The 27,183-nt window shown below is 41.0% G+C and overlaps 1 protein-coding gene across 1 annotated transcript in view; it reads left to right on the top strand.

The window, feature by feature from the left end:
- Positions 1 to 27,183, top strand: part of MYO1D (myosin ID) — a 348,470-nt gene that overhangs the window by 189,159 nt on the left and 132,128 nt on the right. The window contains exons 17-20 of the mRNA XM_082678981.1: positions 737 to 960; positions 4,552 to 4,696; positions 5,570 to 5,674; positions 18,509 to 18,622. Of these exons, the coding sequence (XP_082535107.1) occupies positions 737 to 960; positions 4,552 to 4,696; positions 5,570 to 5,674; positions 18,509 to 18,622 (588 nt within the window). The remainder of the gene's footprint in view (positions 1 to 736; positions 961 to 4,551; positions 4,697 to 5,569; positions 5,675 to 18,508; positions 18,623 to 27,183) is intronic.

Genomic DNA, 27,183 nt, shown 5'->3' with positions numbered 1-27,183 from the left:
AGAAAGCATATTTAGGGGAAGAGCCAATAATGAAGATCACACCAAATTTCTTTTTACTTGAGAGATTGAGAAGTATGGGGTCCTGAAAAACATATAAATATCTGTGAGTTCACCGTGTTTGGATAAAGCAGGCGCTGAGACGTTTACATAATGTCTGATTGATTTCTGATCACTGAAAAAATTTAACAGATTCATATTAGTAACTTGTTTTTTACCCTTTCTCCACGAATACATCTAAATTCTTGGGACTTCACCTGGGGAGGGGGGGCTTCACAGACTGTATAAATCAGTTCATACATCCAATGCGACATTACACTAGTGGCCAATGTGTATAATCTGTTCAAAGCTAGGTTTCATAAGAGAACTGTGGTTGCTGATGGCTTTGTGTTCTGACTCATCTTGCTTCCTTTCAACATTCTTAAAATATTTATCCAAAGATAATGGTATTTTGGCTTTCTTCTTTACACGACCGTAAAGTTAGAACAGGGCTCTGCTTCAGACTCCATGCACGCCTCCTTAGGAGGTAACGAACAGCTAGACACTGAATCAAAATGACGGCCGTGACTCCTAGTGCCATCTGTTGGTGGCAGGCAGAACTGACATGCTCTGGCTGATTTTGTGACGCATACAAATTGCCAGGTTGAGCTTCTAAGTAAAGGAGCTTCTGTGATTTCAATGTGATCTGCTACTCAGCCAACCAGCAACATTTTCCTTTTTTTTTTCCTCTATTGCGAAGGTGTGGCGGGGCACCCTGGCCCGTATGCGGTACAAGAGGACCAAGGCGGCTCTGACAATTATCAGATACTACCGGCGCTACAAAGTGAAGTCGTACATCCACGAGGTGGCCAGACGCTTCCACGGCATCAAGACCATGCGGGACCACGGCAAGCACGTGAAGTGGCCGGCCCCGCCCAGAGTGCTTTGCCGTTTCGAGGCAGCCCTACAGGCTATTTTTAATAGGTAAGGACTTGGTGTGTGCTGCATCCGTTTGTGGCAGTACACGTACTATATAAATGTACAGATCTGAGACCGTGACATTAGCTCCACCATTTGCTACGTGACGTTGCTTTTACCTTGTGTCTCCACCTTCGTAGCTTTCACTTTCAAAGGGCATCTGCCGACCCCTCCAAATAATAGAACGGTCCGTTTATTTTTCCCTTAGCAGTAGACAGCAGTATGCCACAAGGCCTGAATCAAGCCAAGTTTAAGATAAGCTAGTAGCATGATGTCTCTACTTTCTTTTACTAGCAAAAAGATAACTTTATTAAAATCACCACACATCACTCACACTAGGATGTCTGTTCATCCTCTCAGAGCAGGGGTTCTCTATCCCGCACCTGACATTCACAAGGAGTTTATAAAACACACTGATGCCCAAGTCCCACCTCCAGAAAGCCCTGTTTAACGGTGCTGGGGAGCGGAGCCCAAGCGGAGGTCCTTTTTAAAGTTTTCCAGGTGATTTTAAAGTAAAAGGCAGAAAACACTGTTATAGAGCAAGCTATTTTTTTAAACAAATAAGTAAATAAGTTAATTAGTGCCCATGCAACATTTGATACCTTTCCAGCTAATCTTCATTTTCTTAATAAACTGCCCTGCATCTGACTTTCTAGTTATTCATAGCTCCTTTCTCATCGTTTTTTGAGCTTGTTTGTTGACAGCGTGCACCAGATATGTTTAGCTATGTCTCAGGTACAGCCATCTAGTCACATAAACTAGGCTGATGGTTCTCAAATGTGGTCGTTTGGCATTATGGTATTCCGCCCAGAACACCATGAACTAATTAACGTATTGATGTCATTGATGTATTGAATGTAAATCAATGTATTGAATGGCAGATATCAAAAAGAAAGAAAACGCATGCAAGGAAAACTCTTTAATACATATCTCATTTGCTTTTAAAAAAAATGATTGCTCATAAAAAGAAAAAAATAGAACAGGAGAGCATTATTGAAAGCAAAAGCACCCCAGCCCTCCATTCTCCCATGCAATACTATAAATGTTAGCTGTAAATCTTGGCAGACTTTTTACTGCACAGATAAATCTTTTTTCATGAATTATGTCATCTGTCACCTGCATTTTTGACGTAATCTAAAAAGTGATTAAATGATACGTGAATATATGCTCATTTTTTTTGAAGCGACATAGGGACTTCCCCGGAGGTCCAGTGGTCAAGACTCTGTGCTCCCACTGCAGTGTCATGGGTTCGGTCCTGGTCGGGGAACTAAGATTCCACATGCTACGCGGTGCAGCCAAAAAAAATTTTTTAAAGTAAATAAAGTGACAGAATATAAAAATTTACAGGATATAAAGTTGAAATCCTCCACACCTCCTCTTGTCTCTCCCCATTTTATTTCCTTCCCCTAAGATAACCACTCATTAACAATTAGTTTGCATCCTTCTAAATCTTTGTCTACACACTTGCAAACACACACACACGCAAGAGAAGCACGATACAGTGGTTAAGAACACACACCCTGGAGCCTGGGTTCATATTCTAGCTCTACCACTGACTAGCTGTGTAACCTTGGGCAACTGAGTTAACCTCTCTGTGCCTCAGTTTTCTTATCTGTAAAAGGGCCATAATCATAGCACCTGCTCATAGGGTTGTTGAAAGTATTATGAGTAAATATGTATAAAGCATTTCAGATAGTGCCTGACACGTAATAGGTACTATGGAAATGTGTGCTTATACTGTGAGTGTGTATGCATTTGGGTTTTCTTCCCCTCTCTTTTTTCCACAAGGAGGACTCTATGTATGGTTATATGACTTTACTTAAAAATAAGTCTTGGAGACCTGTCCATCACAATAAATAAAGATCTATGTCATATCTTTAATGGCTGCAAAGAATTATTGATTTTGATGATGTCGCACTGTAGACTTGGAGGTTTTATGTATGGCCTAGAATTGATTATTTTTTGTAAAACTCAGTTTATTCATTCAGCAAGTATTTACTCAACACCTGCTGTGTCACAAACACTGACTTAGGTTCTAGGGATACAGTGACAAACAAGAAAGATGTGAAATACTGTCCCAGCCTTCTTAGGGCTTATAGTCAATGAGCATTTTGAACATAATACATCTGCTCTGTGTCTTGACTGTAGACACACACACACACACACACACACACACACACACACACATTGAATGAATCTTGCCAGCTGTGTTAATCTAGTTCAAAGGCACACTTTTTCTGTAAAGGGCCAGATAGTAAATATCTTAGGCTTTGTGGGCCCCATATGGTCCTCGTCACATATTTTGTTTGGTTAAACACGTAAAAACTATTCTTAGCTCTATGGGCCGCGTTTGGCACAGGCTGTAGTTTACCAACCCCTGGTCTAGTCCCTGTATCACATCTCATTTATTCTTGCGTTTTTGATCTGTGGAATCCTGAGAGAAGTGTGTTCAAGGATTTTGCTGTGATTGTGGGGCCTTGTTTTCTTCTGCCGCCTCCGTGTGTGTCTAATCGTGCTTCAGCTCGCTCCCACGCCTCCTAGTAATTCTTTTTCATCCTGGGAAGGCTGGGAGCCTTCCTCACGCCCAGCTTCCTCTTCACGTGGCCAAGGCTGCTCACTTTTCCGGCGGCAGCTGTTGTCGTCTACACGTGTTTAAAGATGGCAGGTTACTTGATCAGGATGAGGAGGCGTGTGCTACACCACCCCCAGCTTGGGTGGCTCGGGTCCGGGTTCCCCGGCACAGCTGTTTGCCATGGGTCTCTGGAGTCGGTCAGCTGTGGACCCTGTCCTGGGCCCCTGTGGGCAGTGAAGAGGGGACAGGCTGACCGGGCACAGGGCCCCCTTGGCTCTGTGGATCCTGGCCCCGGCTCTCCCTCTGACACCCCCTCCTGTTCCCCTCCCCCAGGCCCCTCCTCCAGCTGCCAGGACTCCTTGCTTGTCCTCTCACACACCAGACAAGCTCACACTTTAGAGCCTTTGCACGCACTGTCTTCTCTTCCTGGAACAAGTATCCATACAGCTGGCACCTCCACTTCCTGCTCACACATCCTTATCAGGGGTGCCTCCCAGAACACCCTCTGTGACTAACACCTGCCCCCGGTCCTTCCCTCTGCTGCACTCCTGCCCCCCTTTCCTTGCCTCATTTTCTTCCATAGCACTAATCACATCATCCATACTGTGTATTTGAGCATTGGTTTATATCTCGTCTGTCTCTGCTCTCTAGAATATCAGCACCTAGCAGAAAGGACCTTCATCTGTTTGTTTACTGCTGTGCTTCCACTCCCTAGAACGGCATCTGGAGTTTAGTACGTGCCTAGAAAACATTTGCTGAGTGAATGAATGATGAATCTGAAGTTCCTACACCCTAACTATGGATATGAGAGTCCACGTATCACTCAATTCCGGTTGCTTCCAAAACACGCAAACAGCAGAGGAAGTTCTACAAAAAATCTCTGTCCCCGTACAGCTATGTGTATTTTAACATGAGGCATTTTACTTTTTTTAGGGTAATTCTATTCAATGGCTGCTTCAGTCATTTTTGAGAATGAATGGGATGTTATTTCTAAAGTCTCATACATTTTGCTTGTTTACTTATAGATGGAGAGCATCCCAGCTCATCAAGACCATACCTGCTTCAGACCTGCCCCAGGTTAGGGCAAAGGTTGCGGCTGTAGAAATGTTGAAGGGTCAAAGGGCTGACCTTGGGCTCCAGAGGGCCTGGGAGGGCAACTATCTTGCTTCGGTAAGTCCAGGAAGACAGAGTGGGATCCACTGCTGCTCCCTTAACAAAGAAAGAGAAGAATTTTTCTCCAAGTATTTGTAGAAAGACTAAGACACCTTCAGAAACTAAATTTCTATGAGAGATACTAAACTAAAAGATTTTATTGCTTCTCAGTGTACGATATTCGATGTTTCCCTCACTTTAAAGAGAGTTCTCTGTCTTGTACCCATATGAATTACATTTAAACCTTCCCTTGCATAATTCAGCAACTATTTTTAATCGCCACCTTTGTATCAGTTATTCCCAAAGCTGGGAATTCACCCTCTCTCCCATTCCTTATTTTTAAAATATTCTAGGATCGTTGGTGTTATAATAACCCTTTAGTAGCTTATCATCTGGGATGGGGAGGTAAAAAGTACATGTGTGAAGTTATGTGAGTAGAGTTATAAAGCAGTAAAAGACTGCCTTCTCATCTAAAATGTTAAGCAGGGCTTCCCTGGTGGCACAGTGGTTAAGAATCCGCCTGCCAATGCAGGGGACACGGGTTCAATCCCTGGTCTGGGAAGATCCCACATGCCGCAGAGCAACTAAGCCTGTGCGCCACAACTACTGAACCTGCGCTCTAGAGCCCACGAGCCACAGCTACTGAGCCCGCGTGCCGCAACTACTGAAGCCCACGTGCCTAGAGCCCACGCTCCACAACAAGAGAAGCCACTGCAATGAGAAGCCTGCGCACTGCTACCAAGAGTAGCCCCTGCTCGCCGCAACTAGAGAAAAGCCCGTGCGCAGCAACAAAGACTCAGTGCAGCCAAAAATTAATTAATTAATTAATTAAAATAAAATAAAATAAAATGTTAAGCCTACTCATTTTATCGTGTTTCCTTTTTCTTTCAGAAGCCAGATACACCTCAGACCTCAGGCACCTTCGTGCCCGTTGCGAATGAACTGAAACGGAAGGACAAATACATGAACGTCCTCTTTTCCTGTCATGTCCGTAAGGTAAGGCAAGCTTGAAAGAGACCTCCTTGGAAAGAAAAGACTGATTTCAGGTGAAACTGACTTAGCTATGACCACAGTAAAACAGAACAATAGGTACATAACTGGCTGCATCATCAGTGAGCTCTACCTGTATATATGGTGAGGCATTGATGGAATGGCTAAGTCACTACAAGTTTAGGGTTAGGCTATAAAGACTAATTAGGGAAGTGAATATTTTTGGTAGCCATTTCTTTTTAAGACAGGAGAAGGGGAATCTCCCTGAGGTCAGGGATTTGTATTTTTCTGCATGTATCTTTGATAGCACTTTGTCTGTAGCACACGGGTCTGGCTTGTATTTAACGGCCATTCAGTACTTTTTATACATGTTTTATTATGATTTTTTTAAAAAAAACAGGGAACGGGGAGAAAACGTAATTTGGAAAAGGGAGAAGGACATAGTGAGACTTGGAAGTGGGGTGGAGGGGAATTATGTGCTATGACTATATTTGCTTATCTGAAGCAGGACACATGAGCACTATTTTCTACCTGGGGATGAGAGCAGTTGAGCAAGTGGAAATATGGAAGCTGGAAAGTGGAAGGAAAGGGATATAGTTGGTGTTTAAAACCTTAAAACACTTGTTTTCAAAAAAGAGAGGGAAAATTGAGATGATTGTAAAAGAGCATTTTGAAAAATTATGCAAATAAATTTTAAAATACCAATGAAATGGGTGAATTTAAGAAAAATATTGCCTAGATTGACCCCAGAAATGATATTGACATAAATATGCCAATATTCCAAAGGAGGAATTAAGAAAATTATCAAAGAATTACTTATAACAAAGGTCCAGATTTAGGTGATTTTAGAGCTGTTTTGTATCACATCTTCAAAAAGTGCATAATTGCAGTATTATTCAGATCAAAATAGTGAAATATTATTTTTCAACTATAAATTTAGCAAACTTTAAAGTGTTGATAACAACCAGTATTCTCAAGGGTTTAGGGAAATGCTATTGGTAGGAGTATAAGGTACAGTCCTTTTGAATGGACAATTTGGCAGTACTTATCAAAATTTAAAATACACAGACCAGGACTTCCCTGGTGGCACAGTGGTTAAGGATCCGCCTGCCAATGCAGGGGACACGGGTTTGAGCCCTGGTCCGGGAATATCCCACATGCCGCAGAGCAACTAAGCCTGTGCGCCACAACTACTGAAGCCTGCACGCCTAGAGCCCGAGGTCCGCAGCAAGAGAAGCCACCACAATGAGAATCCTGCATACCACAACGAAGAGTAGCCCCTGCTTGCCACAGCAATGAAGACCCAGTGCAGCCAAAAATAAATAAATAAATAAATAAATTTTAAAAAATAAATAAAATGAAATACACAGATCACTTTATCTAGGAATTCCATAACTCAGGATTTATCCTGAAATATATTTACACATATATCCAAAGATAGATATATGAATAGTTTCATACATTGTAGCAGTCAAAAAACTGGGTGAAAAAACATAAGTATGCATCAGTATGTGATTGGATTAATAAATAATCATGTATGAACACAATAGAATACAGTGTATCTACTAAAATGAATGAAAGGATAAAGGTTAAAAAAGCAAAAGGACAAAATATGTGAAACTGGTTTTCAGGACAGTGCACATGCGGGAGGGTTGGACTGGGAGTTTGAGGTTAGCAGATGCAAACTATTACATATAGAATGGATAAACAACAAGGTCCTACTCTATAGCACAGGGAACTATAGTCAATATCCTGGGACAAAACCACAATGGAAAAGAATATTAAAAAGGATGTTTATATGTGTATAGCTGAGTCACTTTGCTGTACAGCAGAAATTAACACAACAGTGTAAATGAGCTGTACTTCAATTAAGAAAAAAAAAAATACAGTGCACATCCAGCAAGGAAAGACAGTGATCCCCGAAGGATGAGAAACAAATGAAGTGAGCCCTACCGTTAGCCAGTTTACTTCCTGGAGAGAGTTCTGGACTGTGGCATGAGCAGGGGGCAGCCAAAGCAGAGCTCGGTAGGCTCCCTAACTGGAAAGACGGAGCTGCGAGCTGGGAGATTCTAAGATAGCTAGAGTTTGCAGCACAGAGTACCAGAGCAGAGAGAGTGCACAGAGAGAACTCCAGAGATCTTCAGAGGGTCCACTTCAGGTATTCAGCTGAGTAGTTCAGCACATGCATGTGAGGAAACCACCCAAGGCTTGGGAAAGAACCACGCAGAGAATTCGAGGTAACAATGCCCAGTGCTCACACAGGGTTGCAAGTAGTGCCTGTCCCCACAGCCAGATTGGAAAAACCTCATGATTCATGGGACATTGGGTAGAATCCTGACAAGAACCTTGGCCTCAGTGGTGGGGTATAATTAGCCCTGACTAAACACTGCCCTAATCCCACCCAACAAATCACCAGAAGAACCAAACTGTTTCCAAGTAATCTAACAGTGTCCCAGAACAAAGCCCTCAAATATTTATAGGAATACAAAATATCCAGCACTCAGAAGATAAAATTAGAGTGCATGGCATCCAATCAAAAATTACCAGGCAGGGCTTCCCTGGTGGCACAGTGGTTGAGAATCTGCCTGTCAATGCAGGGGACACGGGTTCAAGCCCTGGTCCGGGAATATCCCACGTGCCACGGAGCGACTGGGCCCGTGAGCCACAACTACTGAGCCTGTGTGTCTGGAGCCTGTGCTCCGCAACAAGAGAGGCCACGACAGTGAGAGGCCCGTGCATGGCGATGAAGAGTGGCCCCCGCTCGCCGCAACTAGAGAAAGCCCCCGCACAGAAACAAAGACCCGACACAGCCAAAAATATAAATAAATAAATGAATTAATTAAAAAAAAAATTACCAGGCATACAAAAACAGCAGGAAACTATAACCTAAAATGAGAAGAAAAATCAATCAAACTGATCCAGAACTGACACAGATTATAGAATTAACAGACAAGGTCATTAAAACAATTGTTTTAATAAAATATGGATATTTTATGAATAGAAATGAAAAATATAGTGTCTGAGGTTTAAAAAAAATACGCTTGTTGGAGTTAACAGTTTAGACATATGCAGAAGAAGAGTAAACTTGAAGATATAGCAATGAATGAAATACAGAATGAAATACATGGACTTCCCTGGTGGCCCAGTGGTTAAGACTCCGTGCTTCCGCGGCAGAATGAAATACACAGGGTTGGGGGGCGGGGAGAGATGCTTCCCCGAAAGAACAGAATATTAGGATGCCATGAGCCAACTTCAGGTGGCCTAATATAAGTGCAGGTGGAGTCTCTGTAAGAGAGAAGAGGAGGGAAAATTTTCTAATATTTGAAAAAATAATGGCTGAAATTTTTTCACATTTGATGAAAACTATAAACTCATCAACAGACATCAAACACAAAAAAACATGAAGAAAACTACGCCAAGGCACAACATGACAAAACTGCTTAAAACCAGTGATAAAGAGAAAAGAGACCGAGGAAAAAGATGAGGATGCATCCGAATTTTTGTCAGAAACAATGCAAGTGAGAAGACAGTGGAGCACCAACTTTAAAATTTTTTTATAGAAAGAAAAGAAAAACAAACCTGTCAACATAGAATTCTGTATCTAGCAAAGGGTATCTTCCAAAAACCAAAGTGAAATAAAGACTTTTTTAGGCATGTCTGAAGGTATGCACTCATGGGAAACGTTAAAGGGAGTCCTTCAGGCAGAAGGAAATGTGGACATACCCCAAAGAATGAAGAGCAAGGGAAATGGTAGCTACGTGGGTAAATACCTACAACTTTTATTATCATTTAAATCTCTTTAAAAGATAATTGACTGTACTGCAGTGTTCATAGCAGCATTCTTCACAGTAGTTAAAGGTGGAAATAACCCAAATGTCCATCAACAGAAGAATGGGTAAAGAATATGTGTGTCCATTCAGTGGAATACTGTTCAGTCATAAAAAAAAAAAAAAGGAATGAAATACATGCTACAATGTGGATGAACCTTGAAGTTACTATCTAAGTTATTAGACACAAAAAGACAAACCTTGTGTGATTCCACTTGCATGAAATATCTAGAACAGTCAAATTAATAGAAACAGAAAGTAGAATGGTGGCTACCAGGGGCTGGGGGGAGGGAGTAATGGGGAATTATTATTTAATGGGTATTAGCGTTCAGATATTCTATGGAAAAAAGATCAACTCAATACAATACAGACTTTTTAACAAAATAGAGAGCAGCTTGTTTTAAACTTAGAATGAAATACATGTCTCCAAGAAAAGCTTGCTGGCAGTAGGTTGGGCTGGTTACCAAAGTGTAGAGTCTAATTCTGCACTCCTAGATCCAGAAACTCTATTTTATAAGTATACCTAGAGCTGATCAGACAACCAAGAAATGACTTTTGCTAACCAGATTCACACACCCACACAAAACAGTATAAGCCATAATGCCAGTTTTTGAATTTGACAAAGGAAGGTACCATTTTAGTGAATTCATTTAGTGAATTTATCTACTATCTAGGATACCTTCCTTTCTAGTATCAAGATATCTGGGAAGTCAAATTAGTCATCAGAACAACTGATCAGAGGGAGTTGGATGGTTTTGAGAATTACATCATCTGCTATAGAAAAGCCTGGCATCTCTGATTCTGTCTTTCTACTGATAGCAATTTGATGTCTGACAGTATGTCTCTCCCTGGGTCCTACTGCATAAAAACTGAAAACTTTTTAGTCATGCTTCTGTATTTCTAAGTTCCATGCAAAATAATACAGTGTCTTTCTTCACATTATAGCTTAGATAATGTCATCTTTGGAAACTTTTCAGTCCCCAAGGATGAACCAGGGAAACGATACGATTTTACTAAAGCCCTCTTCTTTATGCTTTGGTTCTTTTCGAAACAGCCACTTTCCATTAACTACAATTATAAAACGTCCTTTAAGGTGGGAGACCTGGTAAATAGTTAGTTGCACCCATAATGTGTCCTCTCCTGGTCTGACTCCAGGGAAACTTTATCTCTGGCCCCCTGTGGAGTTGATGAAACCTACAGACAGATCCCGGGAAGTGTTCAGGCAAGAGCAAGTGATAGGGATTTTTCTCTGGTTGAGGGTTTTAGCTTGGGTAATAGGAGACATCAGATGAGATCTTATCTAATACTGAGTCTGTGATCTAGTTTTTCTCTTACATTATGAGTTTAAGAGGAACAAAGATTGTGTCCCTATGCCAGACCTACTTTAAGTAAGTCTGAATTTACAAATTCACATGTGTACGTAAGACATTTGTCTTTGCCGCTTTGACTGAGCTGAGTTATGCAACTCAAAGGAAAAGTCCTTCGTTACATCAGTGTCCTTCCCACTCATTTGATTCATGCTTTAAGGATGATTTGAGTTGCTAAACCTCAAGGTAAAGTCTTACGACCTGTTCTCTTTAGAAATTACATTTCTACATTAAAAAGAATGAATTGTTTCTAAACAGTGCTTCAGTGTAACTGCTGCTTTTAGGTTTTTGTTTGTTGATTTCCAGATTAACTCATGGACACATCCTAAGAAGGGCTATACCCTCCACTTTACCACCGTGCCTATTGTTTTTTTGAATCTTGTGTGACCTTGTGAAATTATGCAACAAGTTTTGTTTTTTTCATTTTCTTTTGCAACACACTCATATTTCTCAGTGTGATTTCACAAAAGCTGAGGAGCCCTACTTTTACTTGTCATTCAGATTCCATTTTAGATGTTCTCTGTTTTCTGTACTCTAAGACGGATACAAATGACTAGTGTTCTCCCAGAGGGTTTTCACAAACCAATGTTCCATTGAATATGAATTTGTTTTTTTAGGAGTTCCACAACTAAATGTATTTGGGAAAGGCTGGGTTAAACAGTTAAACATGCTTTTTAAGTGCAGAATTCTATAAGCCTTTGATGTATCCGTGGGATCTGAACACCACTGGTGGGCGTGGGGTGGGGGGGGGAAGGGGGAGGGGACGAGGTTTGCAGTTCCTCAAACTGCTTGACTTGGAAACCTGTCTCTCACAAAGCATCGCACAAGGCTAGGGTTGTGCAAAACAACTCAGAAAAACGCTGATGTAGAAGCTCTGCAACCACCTTGTTTCAGCTCTTATGACAAGTGCCAGTTCTCTTTTATGGCAAAAACCGTTGCTATGTGAAGTAAATAATTACTACCAAGACTGGCTATTACTTTACCACATAGACTCTGTTTTTCTCTTAATTACAGATACCATTTTTGTCAAGTTGAAGACTGGAAAATATGCTCTGTGTAAAGGAATGTTTAGAAAATGGACTGATTTCTAAAACTATGAGGCAAAGGGGAGAAGACAATAAAATTCAAACTAAAACTTGAAGTTTAGTTTGCTGTATCCTACCTATAGCAATATATTCCACTATATCCTACCCTACCTATCCTAATTTAGTTAACTGTATCACAACTATACCTTCTAGTCTGCTAAGGGGAAGGTTCTTAGTGGGTTCTTTTGTTGTTTTGTTTTGTTTTGTTTTGCTTTCCTTTTCCTTTCAGTCACTGAGACACATGACATGGTAGTCATTCAGAAATTTTCAGTGCTTGGTATCTTGATTTAAATATTACCCAAATCTAAAATTGAACCGTCCTAATCAGCAAGTTGTTAACAACTTATTTACAAAAATATCCTGTGGTTAATTCTGTCTGTTAGGAAAAGATTTACCTGCAAATGTGGGCATTCTCTGACTCTCTAACCAAGTAGCACTCTGCAGCACCACACACGTACATTTTCTGCCAAACCCATTATCCAGGTTTGTTTTCTTCATGTGAAATTATATTTATATTTATTTGTGTTATGTTTTTATTTCTATGAAATTACTTTCACTTTTTACTTTCTTATCTATCTCAACTCCCATCTACCAGTCTCAGACTCCTATTGTAACAGAGGACTTCATGTCATTCCTTCGTATGTCATCAGCAGTTTTTAAAGTGCTTGAAAATGCACATTGTAAACTTTGGGGGAAAAAATTCTCAAATTACTTAACTTGAGTAAATGCTTACCAGTCTAACTTTTTTTCAATTAATAGGAGTCAGGTGCTGGATTTCAAAATGTAGAAAAAAATAAGCTCAATCCCATCTTTAGATTTCTGGTAATAAAAAGACACATTTCTCAATGAAGTTGTGAGTCTAAAAGAGATCTTAGGGACTTCCCTGGCAGTCCAGTGGTTAGGACTCCGTGCTGTCACAGCTGAGGACCTGGGTTCAGTCCCTGGTCGGGGAACTAAAATCCCACAAGCCGCACAGGGCAGCCAAAAAAAAAAAAAAAGTTTTTAAATAAAAATAAATAAATAAATAAAAGAGATCTTAGAAGGGTAGCTACTACCAAGCAACGCAGCGTTACAAATACAGACTCGGAACCACTGAGGACAGCTCCTCAGGTCCGTTGGCATTCTGTGTGCAGAGTCTTATAGTGATGGCTGGTGGTAAAAGTCTTGCCCTCCAGGGACTTAGACTCTGAAGGGAAAAATTAAATTAATGCATGGAAAAGATACTTTATGAGAGAAAAAATGTACAAGTAAATCTCAATAATTTCAACAAGGAGAATAAAAAATAACAAAACAGTAATCCATGTGCTTATATAGTACATGCCATGTTAGGGAGCTTTTCATGACGGAGACAGCTGACTAATAAAATGGCTGCCAGCCTCAGAAATAAAAAAGTGAGAAGTCCGTGGTTGCTCTTTCTTCAGTGAAGACATGAAGCTTTTCCACGACCCAGCTGGGCAGTGGGGCCTGAAGCTGTTGAGCCACTATGCTTTCACTTGCCACTGGGGAAATGCTTTTCTTACATAATGCATCCTCCGCAGTGTGCTGCAGCCGTCTTCCATCTGTTTTCCAGCCAGACAGTTCCTGTCGTCAACACTGATTGGCTCATGTAGGGAAGAAGACTACTTGAAATTATCCTGTGGGATTAAAAGTGCTCTCAAAGCCTGTTGACTTCTCTGGTGGCTCAGTGGTTAAGAATCTGCCCGCCAATGCAGGGGACACGGGTTCGAGCCCTGGTCCAGGAAGATCTCACATGCTGCAGAGCAGCTAAGCCCGTGCGCCACAACTACTGAGCCTGCGCTCTAGAGCCTGCGAGCCACAACTGCTGAACCCGTGAGCCACAACTGCTGAAGCCTGCGCACCTAGAGCCCATGCTCCACAACAAGAGAAGCCACCGCAATGAGAAACCCACGCACCACAACGAAGAGTAGCCCCCGCTCGCCGCAACTAGAGAAAGCCTGCACGCAGCAACGAAGACCTAATGCAGCCATACATAAATAAATAAGTAAATTTTAAAAAGAAAGTAAAAACAAGCTTAAAAAAAAAAAAGTACTCTCAAAACCCACTGGTCTGCAAGGATGTACTAAGTCCTACAGGTTGCCCACTTCTGTACTAGGGGGCTGTGAGGTACAAGAAAGTAGGCACCATACGGTCATTACCCTCAAGGAGCTTCCAGGAAGGCTGGAACACAGGAGTACTGTTCATGAAATAGTAAGGCAATAAATAAAAACCTGCCCTGCATATCTGAGATTCTACATTGTTCTTGTTCTGTTCATGCATTTGTTTGTATTGCGTTATAATTTATGTACAGGTAAATGCACAGATCTCAAGTATACAGTTCACTGAGCTTTGACTAGTGCACACGTCTTTGTAAATCACAACCCCATCAAGATACAGAACATTTCCATCACCGGAGAGAGCTCCCTCAGCTCCCTTCCCAGCCAAGCCCCGCCACTACCAAAGGCAACCACTGTTCCGATTTCTTTTACCACAAATTAGTTTAGCTGTTTCTTAACCTTCATTTAAAAAAAAAAAAGAAATCCTACAGTTGTATGTGAGATTTTTACTTTGTTTTGAAGTGAATTTGTTAGTCTTATTTATGACTATTTTGATAACTTGTTTGTAGCTATTTTATAAGGAAAGCAGCTTTTGGATAGACTTCCAATTTTAAGACAATCTATAACCTTTGATATTGGCTCAGTTAATTAGAGCTCGATTAGTGACGATATAGTCAGTAGATTTATTATCACAAGATTAATAAGTAAAAACATCTTTTGCTAAACATAGCTTCAACTATAAGTTTAAAAAACAGCATTCCACACAGCTATTTTAGCAAGTATACTTTTCATGACAGGCATCCATGGTCTAAAAGTTAGAAGTCAGCTGTCCTTAAAATTATTAAAACATTCCAATTATTAAGTGAGAACTTCTGCTTTCTAAGAGACTAAGGATAGATGTAACTGAATTGTCTTGGTTTTATAAGCATCGGCCAACCTTCCTCCCTATCATTTTCCACAAGCGAAGAATAATGATGTAGCCAGTGTTTTCCTTTAGCAAAAGCACTTAGACTGGGGCTTCCCTGGTGGCACAGTGGTTGAGAGTCCGCCTGCTGATGGAGGGGACACGGGTTCGTGCCCCGGTGCGGGAAGATCCGACATGCCGCAGAGCGGCTAGGCCCGTGAGCCATGGCCGCTGAGCCTGCACGTCCAGAGCCTGTGCTCCGCAACGGGAGAGGCCACAACAGTGAGAGGCCCGCGTACCGCAAAAAAAAAAAAAAAGGCACTTAGACTAATAGTTTCTCCTATTCTCAGGTATCCTGCTTTAAAAGTAAAACCTGTGCTTTTTGGTTTCAGGGTCAATTTTTTGTTTCATTCTTAATTCTGCATGTATCCTATATATTGATTCTACAGCTGTGTTGTAGAAGTTCAGAAAAAAGCCATGAAAAAAGAGTGAAATAATGTCATTTGTGGCAACATGAATAGACCTAGAGATTATCATACTAAGTGAAATAAGCCAGACAGAAAGGTAAATACCATATGATATCAGTTGTATATAGAATGTAAAAAACAAAAAAAGATACAAATGAACTTATTTACAAACCGGAAATAACCACAGACATAGATAACAAACTTATGGTTACCAAAGAGGAAAGGGGTGGGAGGGATAAATTAGGAGGTTGGGATTAACATATACACACTACTATATATAAAGTAGATAACCAACAAGGACCTACTGTATAGCACAAGGAACTGTACTCAATATTTTGTAATAACCTATAGGGGAAAAGAATCTGAGGGGCTTCCCTAGCAGTGCAGTGGTTAAGATTCCACGCTTCCATTGCAGGGGGCACACGTTCGATTCCTGGTCGGGGAACTAAGATCCCTCATGCAGCACGGCATGGCCAAAATAAATAAATAAATAAAAAGAATCTGAAAAATAATAGATACACATACGTATAACTGAATCACTTTGCTGTACACCTGAAACTAACTCAACATTGTAAATCAACTATACTTCAATTTTAAAAATAATTTTTTAAACTTTTTAATTAAAAAAAATTTTTAAATAGAGAAAAAAGAATGATCTTTTTTTTAATTAATTTATTTTTGGCTGTGTTGGGTCCTCGCCTCTGTGCGAGGGCCCCCCCAACCGCGGCAAGTGGGGGCCACTCCTCATCGTGGTGCGCGGGTCTCCCACTGTCGCGGCCTCTCCCGCTGTGGAGCACAGGCTCCAGACGCGCAGGCTCAGCAGCCGTGGCTCACGGGCCCAGTCGCTCCACGGCATGCGGGATCCTCCCAGAGCAGGGCCCGAACCCGTGTCCCCCACACCGGCAGGCAGACCCCCAACCACTGCGCCACCAGGGAAGCCCAGAATGATCATTTTTTACTAGAGGAATTGAAGAGGTTTTATAATAGAATGAGAAATTGAGCAGTATCTTGACATATACATGGATAAAGAGAAAAAGGAGGGAGTAGAAAATCATAAACAGTTAAGAGAGAGCATGACATGAGGAAACCTGTCAGAAAGGAGCCAGAGCCCTTGAAGAAATATGTAAAGTCAAATAAGTAGAATAGTGGCAGACAGGAAAACTCTTGAAAGTCAGATAAAGGAATCGTGGAATCTGAGTGGCAGGGTACCTTGGAGATCCTTCGACTTCCTGTTTAAAGCCTGTCCCTTCCACCGCACCCACATCAGATGTCTGGTTAGCTTACACTGAATCCTTCCTGTGTGGGCACTTACTGCCTTCTCATATGGTGCATTCTTTTTATGGAGAGTAATAATAATGAGGAAATTATTTATGTTATATGCAATAGGAAGGCACTATCTGTTTTTGAATATTTAATCTTTTTTATTTTGTATGTTACAGCTGTACAGTGTAGTGATTCACAATTATAAAGGTTATACTCCATTTATAGTTATTACAAAATATTGGCTATAGTCCCCATGTTGTACAATATATCCTTGTAGCTTATTTTATACCTAATAGTTTGTACCTCTTATTCCCCTACCCTTATACCACCCCTCCCGTCTCCCACTGGTAACCACTAGTTTGTTCTCTATATCTGTGAGTCTACTTTTTGTTATCTTCACTAATTTGTTGTATTTTTTAGATTCCACATATAAGTGATATCATACAGTATTTGTCTCTCTCTGACTTATTTCACTTAACGTAAGTAGATTTAATGTAGAACATGTAGATTCATAAACATGTTTTAGGGAATTTAATCTGAAATATACCTGCCCAGTGCATTAGGAAAGGGACAGAATGAGTTGTTTCAAATAGGCTTTTTTTTTTAACAGCTTTATTGAGATATGATTCACTTAACATACAGTTCGCCATTTTAAAGTATGCAGTTTTAGTGTGTTCAGAGCTATATATCCGTCACTACAACCAATTGCTAAACGTTTTCATTAACCCAAAAAGAAACCCCACACCCCTTAGCTGTCTTCCCCCCAAACCTCCCATCTCCCCCAGCCCTATGAAACCACTAACCTATGCTCTGTTTCTATAGATTTGCTTATTCTGGACATTTCATATAAATGGAATCATACAACATATGGTCCTTTGTGACTCTTTTCTTTTACTTGGTATGTTTTCAGGGTTCATCCATGTTATAGCATGTATCCGTACTTTGTTCTTTTTATTGCCAAATTATATTCCATTGTATGGATACATCACATTTTATTTATTCATTCATCAGTTGATAGGTATTGAGGTTGTTTCTACCTTTTAGCTATTATGATTAAGGCTGCGGTGAACATTCAGGCACAAGATTTTGTGTGGATATGTTTTCAATTCCCCTGTTTATATACTTAGGAGTGGAATGTCTGAGTCACATGGCAATTCTATGTTTAACCATTTAAGGAGCTGCCAGACTATTTTCTAAAGCAACTTCATCATTTTAGACCCCGACCAGTAGCGAGGGTTCCAGTTTCTCCACATCCTGGCCAACATTTGTTACTGTCTTTTTTATTATTGTCATCCTAGTGGGTGTGAGGTGGTACCTCACTGTGGTTCTGATTTACGTTTTCCTGATGGCTAATGATGTCAAGCATCTTTTCATGTTTTTTACAGCCATTTGTATGTCTTCTCTGGAGAAATGTCTCTTCACATTCTTTACCCATTTAAATTTGGGGGGGGGGGTCTTTTTATTATTGAGTTATATACTCTAGATACAACGTATATTCTATTCTTTATATATTCTAGGTAAAAGTTCCTCTTCAGATATATGATTTACAAAATTTTCTCCTATTCTGTGGGTTGCCTTTTCACTTTCATTATAATGTCTGGGTTACGTGTTTTTAGTTCTTTAATTCTTCTGTGTTTTTCTTGTTTTCCCTGTTAGATGGTAAACTTGTGAAATTTACATTGTAAAATTCCACAAATCTGGAAACACTCCTTTTCCATCTCTGTTGCATCCAGAGAGTGGTCATAGGTGGCGCACATCTATTACAGAATCTGGCTCCACAGCCAGCCACCTCTGCTTCTAGATGTCTCCCTGACAGATCATTTGATTTCATTCTCGGTGATATATTGTGGTTTATTATTTTGTTTTCTTACAGGTGAATCGCTTTAGTAAGGTGGAAGATCGAGCAATTTTTGTCACTGACCGTCACCTGTATAAAATGGACCCCACTAAGCAGTACAAAGTGATGAAGACGATCCCTCTATACAACGTAAGTGTCCTCTGCTTCTCTCTGAATAAAGGATTCTTAACCTGGTGTTCATAGACCACGAGTGGTCACCAGGCTGATCACTAGAACCTCTGGGGCTTTAGGGACTCCGTGAATTCCTGAAATTTTCTGCCAATCTCATGTTTTTTACAAAAGTACGATTTTCTATAAGGAGGATCAACGGTTCCAATAGAATACGAAGGCATTTTTTTTTAACGTGTAGGACTCTGCATTCTATGTGACCTTTATCAGTAATCCTAGTCACTACTTAAATGTTATGACATGAAATGTATTTTCCTATTGATTTTCATAAGCCTTGTTTTTACGTGGAAATGGAATCAGGTAGAGAAGTAGTATGGAATTACTTTATGAAAACGTTACCTCTCTTTTAAATGTAAAATGTATGCTGTTTCCAGAAGTTATTTTCACCAATATAGTTTACTTCTGATCGAAACCCGCTTAGTTATTCACTATCTCCGTGGGGTTTTCAAATTCTGTAATCATTCCTTATTTGAAATATGAAATTTGTGGGTGCCTCCTTGAGTTTCAATTTGAGACTTAAGAAAATTTTTTTATCCTGCTGTATGGGGTCTGCTTTACGAGTGACTGTTTGTTCCGATCTTGAAAAATCTTCCTGGACTGCTGGATCTTTCCACGTGTCAGGTGACTTTCCTCTGTCCGCTCGTTCTTAAAGAGGGAGGTCTGGGTTTGTCCAATCATGGGATCTCTGAGGAGTATTATTTAAAGATTGTTTTAAATCCTTTTGGCCTCTGCAAAAGGGAATAGGAAACATATTGTTTTATAGTTTTATTTAGTTAAATCAGGAGTCCTGTTGGCTGTGAGGTTCAATGAAGACAAACTATTCCTGGCTTTGCTCAATAATTTAGAACATCCCTGCAGGCCTGTCACCTGATGGTGAGGCTGGGATTCGTCTCCGTCACCCAGTCCCCCCACCCCACACACACGTGCATACACACCTTTCTCCCTTTCAGTAGGAAGGCGAATGGATTGCAGCTAAGAAGGAGATGATGTTCTAATACATTCTTGATCATATGTAGTCTTCTTAGCAAAGACTTGTAATCTTATAAAGCCATCACAGTTTAAGCCTAATAACCCTGCAGTCTCGACGAAGGAGATGAAGGAAGATACAGGAGAAAACCAAATTTTGTCAAAGTCTAATAAAGTGTACTTTATTTCTTTTCCTTTCTATTAAAGGGAAATCAATCAGGCACGTGATACGAGTTCGATAAGTAGTTAACCAGGTCTTTGAACCAAAGTTGTTTTCCCAAACTACCTTCCTTTTTCATGTTGACTGGTGTATGTTTAGAGTCACTCTTCCCCTTCATCATCATTATCATCATCAGTGTTATCAATAATATCATATTACACAAAAATTAACCATGTTTTGCCACGGAGCAACTAAGCCCACGCACCACAACTACTGAGCCTGCGCTCTAGAGCCCGTGAGCCACAACTACTGAGCCCGTGTGCCACAACTACTGAAGCCCGTGCGCCTAGAGCCCGTGCTCCACAACAGGAGAAGCCACTGCAATGAGAAGCCCGCTCACCGCAACTAAGAGTAGCTCCTGCTTGCTGGAACTAGAGAAAGCCTGCTCGCAGCAAGACCCAACACAGCCAAAAATAAATAAATTTATTTTTAAAAAGAAATTAAAAATGTTTAACACTCGTAAAGGTAAACGATGTCAATAGGATGGATACACACTGTCACAGATGCTGTCGGTACTCTGCCCACCTCCCCTTGTATTCCCTTACCATTTTTGTACACAACAGCCTAACTTCTGACAGCCAGCACCTTTGTCGAAAGGCTTCCCTCAGGCTGCCAGAGTCCACAGAGGGCTGGAAATGCCTACCCACCCCCCAGCCACCCAAATGACCAGTGGGTGTGGGGTATAAATGCTCCATCCCCAGCATTCATCGGTCACAATGATTCTCAGGTGTGTTTAACACCATTTGCTGGAGCTTTTCTGTAGGAATCAGGTGCGTTGCCGGCCGTGTTAGCTGCTTAGTAACGGGACCTACTGGCTGCTTTCCCTTCCTGAGCCACCTCCCCACTCCCTTGCCCGTGTACCTGCACCTCCCGAATCAATTCTGAGGCTCATCAGCCTTTGTCTCGGGACCTGCTTTGGGGAGGAACTACCCTCTTAGGAGGGAGCAGATTGAATGGGGCACAGGACTTCCAGCCGTGTCTACCTATAAAAATGTTGTTCAGTCTGAAGCAAACACAGCCAGATATTGTCTGGATCATAGGGACATGGGTGTTTGTTATTTTATTCTTTATCCTTTTTGTATGAAATGTTTTGAAGTTACAAACAAAGTTTAAGACAAGGAACCTTTAAAAATGATACTGCTAATAGCAGGAATGAAGAAGCTGGGAGGGGATGAAGGAGAAAGATTTCAATCTTAACTAAATTGAGTTTTGGGTATTAGTGAAACTTGTAAGTACATACCCCATAGATCACTGGCGTCTAATACTGTAAAGGAGCGGCGGGTAGCATTCAGCACTTAGGATAAAAATTTAAGAGCGGACAGAGGCATGTATAATTGGAGGCTGAAATTATGAGTCTAGAGGGAGAAGGGGCAGCTGATTTGAGAACGTCCATGCTTAAATGGTGGGGAAAAGAGAGTGGCTGAAGGAAATGGAATAAAAAGGAGATCTCTTCTTTCTGGACCTCCATTTTCTCCTCTCCTAATGTGCCGAATGAGCTCTAATTTCCCTTCAGTTCCATAAGGTTATGAATTATTCCAGGAAGGAAAAGAACTTTGGGAACACTGTGTTTCAGAATCAAGTTGGAAAGTTTTCAGAAATGAGAGTAATCAGTGGAAACATATAGCTGAGGATCCCGCAGTTACTCTTCCCCTTCTGTGCTCTTCATTTCTCCTTCTGCCCTGGTGCCTTTCCTGTGTTAGTTGGACTTTTCTGGCTCCAGGGAAGAGATTGGTATTAGCGAGAGGGGGAAATTTCCCTCTGTCCCTGTCGAGTTCCTGTGGCTGGACTAATAATAAAATTGACACGAGGCAGATTAACAGGAGAAAACCCAGCTTAGTTTTGTGGGCACAGGAGATCATAAAATGATGCACAGAGAGTGACCAAAAGTAGGTAACTTTTATGTCTTTGTGTATAAAGAAACAGTAAATTTGTGAGGATCGGACAGGACAGAGAAACTTAGGTTCGGGTGCATAATTATAAGGAATTTAAGCAAAGATTGGGCTTGGGTAGTAAATTAGTAAAGAAGTAGCAAGGTTTATTTATACAGGCTTCTCAGACCTGAATTCCCTGTCTCTGACGATAATGATGTCTTTCTACCTCCCGGCCCAGGGAAGGCACCTTTCACATGAGAGGTTTATTTCCTAGTTTCAGAGGAATAAAGAGGAGCATCAAAGTGTCCTTCTTGCATTGGTTGTTTCTTAAGTAACTAATTCAAAACAATCGATATGCCACTGAGACATATTTGGGGGCCTGCCCTGGGCCCCAGTATGACTATATACTATCTCAAGTAATGCTTTGCTTTGTTTTTGATAAAGGATACACATGGTAGTAAGGGAAAGGAATCTCATAGAAACCCAGGAAGCTATTCAGGTTTTAAGGCAGCTCTGAGGGATCATATTATTCCATGGCCCCCTCAGCAGCATGTTGCTTAAGATGGTCTAAGTTTCTGCCATTCGCTGTCTCTACGTCTCCTTGTGTGTCTTCTTACTAACAATTACCTTTCTTGCCAGATGGCCTGGGCCAGTGCTAGGCTTAGGTCTGAGTCAGCCAACCCAACAAACCATTAGAGTTTCATCCTGCAGTAGCATTGAACACCGTGTCTCCGATGAGGCCTCACCATGGCAACCAGTTCTGCAGGATCCAAACTGGTACTTCAGCTCCTTGTCAAGGACTTGCAAATCTATGCATAGTCTTCCCTGACTTCTCCTAGCATAGCACGGATAATGACTACAGTTCATTTGAGGTGTAAATGATCTCTTCCCTCTACAATTTTTGGCTGTTGTCCTTAGGCCCCAGCCACATTTGGACCTGCTGATTATTGAGGTGGGTCATTAGGTTTTCCTAGTGGGAAAGAGTCAGTGGGAGAGCAGTGCTTCAAATAGGCTACATTCATCAGGCATCCTTGGGTCCTTGGACGCTTCCACCTACCGCCATTCCACTTGCCAGGATCCCGGTCTTTGTCAAGCAGGACCTCAATTGCGCCCATGGATGACCACCATAGGTAAGAATTCAGCTGATGCTGCAGTTTGACAATGTGTCTAGCCAGTTTTCGAACCTGTGCTTTCAGTGGAAAAGTATTTCCTCAATTTCTTTACAGCTCCCAGCCAGGCAATATGGGACCACTATTTGTTGCTTTCCTAATGCACCATAAAAAGTACCCATCCAATTCATTGTCTGTATCTTCTAATTCATTGAACTTCTATAAAGCAGCAGCACCTAAGTGCCCCAAGCGCTTAACTTTAATGGGCACTTGGTGTAATTTAAGTAAAACTGAGAGCACTGGATTGGCAGACCCTTGGAATATTTTATTGACATGTAGCACACACTCTACTGCTGTTCACATCTGGGCAAATATTTTCACTTGCTTATTGAAGTATGCCCTACATGCAGAAAAATGCACAGATCTTAAGCATATAGCTTGACAAATTATCACAAAGTGAGTTCACCTGGGTAACCATCCCCAACATCAAGATATAAGTCATTAAAACCCCACGTGTCCTCTCGCAGTCGCTACCTCTTCCTTCCTTTTCAGAGGCACACTTTTGCTCGTTTTGAGCTTAATGTAAGTGAAATCAAACACTGTGTATTCCTTTTTGTGTTTCTTTCAACATTATGTTTACGAGAACAGCCACGTTATTTCATATAATTCTAGTTTGCGCATTTTCATCACGGTGTAGCATTTCCTTGTGAGAATATACCACAGGTTGTTTATCCATTCACATGCTGATGGATATTTGAGATTTTTAAAATCACTCTTGTGCATGTCTTTTGGTGTCTATATGATGCATACATTTTCATTGGACAAACGCCCAGGAGTGAGACTGCTGTTGAATTTTAGTAGATAGTTCCAGTTTTCCAAAGTAGTCATACTGGTTTACAACCCCCATCCCCACCCCAGCAAAATGGGAAAGTTCCAGTTGCTCCATTTCCTCTCCAACCCTAGGTACTGACAGTCCTGAATTTCAACAGTCCTGGTAGGTATGTGGTAGTTACGGTTCTAGCTTAATTGAGATATAACAGACATATAACATCGTGTAAGTTTAAGGTGTACAGTGTGTTGATTTGATACATTTATCTGTTGCAGTACAATTACCACCATAACATCAGGCAACACCTCCATCACGTCACATAATTGCCATTTCTTTTTGTAGTGAGAACATTGAAGATCTGATTACTTGGCAACTTTCAAGTTATGCAGTACTGTATTATTAGCTGTAATCACCATGCTGTATAATAGACCCCAAGAACTTATTCCTCTTCTATCTGGAAGTTTGTACCCTCTGATCAATATCTCCCCATTCTCCCCACCCTCCCCAGAGCCCCTCTCTCTGTTCCTCCGAGTTTATCATTTTTGGATTCTACATATAAGTGATATAATAGAGTATTTGTCTTTCTCTGTCTGACTTATTTCCATTATAATGCCCTCAGGATTCACCCAGGTTGTTGCACACGGCAGGATTTCCTTCCTTCTCACGGCTGAACAATATCGCATTGTGAATGTTTACCACCTCTCTATCCATTCATCCATTGATGGAACACATTGTGGGTTTTCTTTGTGATTCCCTTATTACTAATAAGGTTGAGCCCCTTTCTTTGTGTTTATTGGTCATTTGGATGTCTTTTATGAAGTGCCTGTTCAAGTCTCTTGCTGTTTTTCTGTTGGGCTGTCTTTTAAAGATTGATTTCTAGGAGTTCTTTTTATATTCTGCCTGTGTGCCCATTGACAGTTACATGTGTTGCAGATATCTTCTCCAGCTCTGGGACTTGCCTTTTCATTCTTTCAACATTTTTCATGTTGACATAGTTTATCAGTTTTTTCCTTTAAGGTTGATGCTTTTTTATTTTTGTTTAAGAAATCATTCCCTATCCCAAGGTCGCGAACATATTCTCATCTGCTGTATCCTATAAACTTTATTGCTGTGCCTTTCACATTGACATCTTACAGTCCACCTAGAATTGATTTTTGTGTATATGCGAGGCAACAGCCCAGGGTTTATTTTTTTCCCGTATGGGTAAACAGTTGAAAAGACCATCTTTCCCCCATTGCTCTTCAATCCCACATTGATCCTAAATCAAGTGTGTCCATATGTCTCTTCCTAGTTTCTCTACTCTGTTCTATTGGTCTGTTGTCTATCTTTGTGCCAAAGACAGTTTTAATTACTGTTGGGCAAAGATTTTATGAACTCTAAAATTATAATAAATTTCCAAAGTCTCTCCCTTCGGTTTCACCCTCCTCCCAGTATAATGTTCTCATTAGCTATATCCATATGAAGGAAGAGAGAGCTGGGGATGCTGGTAAAGCCAATCCTAGCAGAAGGGACAGCTTGCTGTTCACCCATTTTCTTTGTCAAAAAGTCAGATTCCTTTAGGAGTCAGTCAGGTTCAGAAATGAATAAAGTTCATACCCATCAAGGGGCAGCCACCACTCCACTGTCATCCATTGTGACCACGCCAGAGTCTAGTATGCCAAACCTTCGGATTCACCTAGAAAAAAAGCTGAAGTCTGTATTATATGTAAGATCTCCTGATGGTTAAATGCCGTGTAAGCCAAACAGAACACGTCTTGTAAGGCGTATTCAGCCCACAGGGCACCAGTTTGCTGCTCCTATTAAAACAGGTGTTTACCATGGAGAATGGACTTGGAGACACGGGGAGAGGGAAGGGTGAGCTGTGACAAAGTGAGGGAGTGGCATGGACATATATACACTACCAAACGTAAAATAGACAGCTATGGGAAGCAGCCGCATAGCACAGGGAGATCAGCTCGGTGCTTTGTGACCACCTAGAGGGGTGGGATAGGGAGGGTGGGAGGGAGGGAGACGCAAGAGGGAGGGGATATGGGGATATATGTATACGTATAGCTGATTCACTTTGTTATACAGCAGAAACTAACACAACATTGTAAAGCAATCATACTCCGATGAAGATGTTAAAAAAAAGGTCTTTACCTATTTGTTACTCTTAAATGAGCTATAACCATATGCCTTGGCCTCCTCCCTGCCAACCTTTAAAAATTCTAAAACCTGTGGTATGTTTTATTCTAGATTTTACGTATCAATAGTAGAAACAAACACTAACCACTTCTCACTTATAGAAAGATATAACTGGGTGTGAGCTTTAGAAGAGTATATTTTCTACTTCGATTAGCCAGGAAGGAAAGGAATAAAGGAAATCTTTGATATAGGTGTATTTCCAACCTTTAGAACCTTCTACCCCTTCAGAGTTCACTGCTAATTCTCTTCTTCTGACTTTTTATTATAAAATTTTTCAAATGTACAGAGAAGTTGAAAGGATATTACAGGGAGCACCCATATGCCCTCCACCTAGATTAGGTATTTAATTTACTTTTTGTCATATTTGTTTTCTCTCTCTCATGACACTTCTCCACTAAAATGCTCCCGTGTGGGGCTTCCCTGGTGGCACAGTGGTTGAGAGTCCGCCTGCCGACGCAGGGGACGCGGGTTCGTGCCCCGGTCCGGGAGGGTCCCACATGCCGCGGAGCGGCTGGGCCCATGAGCCGTGGCCCCTGGGCCTGCACGTCCGGAGCCTGTGCTCCGCAGCGGGAGGGGCCATGGCGGTGAGAGGCCCGCGTACCACAAAAAAAATAAAATAAAATAAAATAAAATGCTCCTGTGTGCATTCTCCTAAGAATAAGGACATCCTGCTTCATAACCACAATACCATTTTCATATCTAAGAAAATTAATAATATTTCCATAATATTTAATATAATACATAATCATTATCCATCATTTGTTATACAACTCATATTCAAATTTCCTCAGTTGTTCAAAGAATGTCTTTTATACCCATTTTTTAAAAATCCCATCTAGGTTCATATTTTGAATTTGGTAGTTACATCTCTTAGTCCCAAACTGTATCTCTACACACACACCCATTTTTTCATGATAATCACTTTTTAAAACAGCATTACTGAGGTATAATTTACTGTTATAGGCTGAACTGTGTTCCTTCAAAATTCATTTGTTGAAGTCCTAACCCCCAGTACTTCAGAATGTGACTGTGTTTGGTGGCAGAATCTCGAAAGAGGTAATTAGGTTAAAATGAGAGCATTAGGGTGGGCCCTGATCCACTATGACTGGTGTCCTTATAAGAAGAGGAGATTAGGACACAGACACTTACAGAGGAAAGATCATGTGAGGACACAGGTTGAGATAGACATCCACAAGCAAGGAGAGAGGCCTCAGAAGGACCCAGCCTTGTCCACACTTTGGTCTTGGACTTCCAGCCTCCAGAACTGTGAGGAAATAGATTTCTGTTGTTTAAACTACCTAGTCTGGTACTTTGTTATGGCAGCCCTGGCAAACTAATACATT

The sequence above is a fragment of the Grampus griseus genome (assembly GCF_964374135.1).
Source record: "Grampus griseus genome assembly, chromosome: 20".
NCBI lineage: Eukaryota > Metazoa > Chordata > Mammalia > Artiodactyla > Delphinidae > Grampus > Grampus griseus.
The sequence above is the reverse complement of the archived record's forward strand: the minus strand, read 5'-3'. Positions and strand labels throughout refer to the sequence as shown.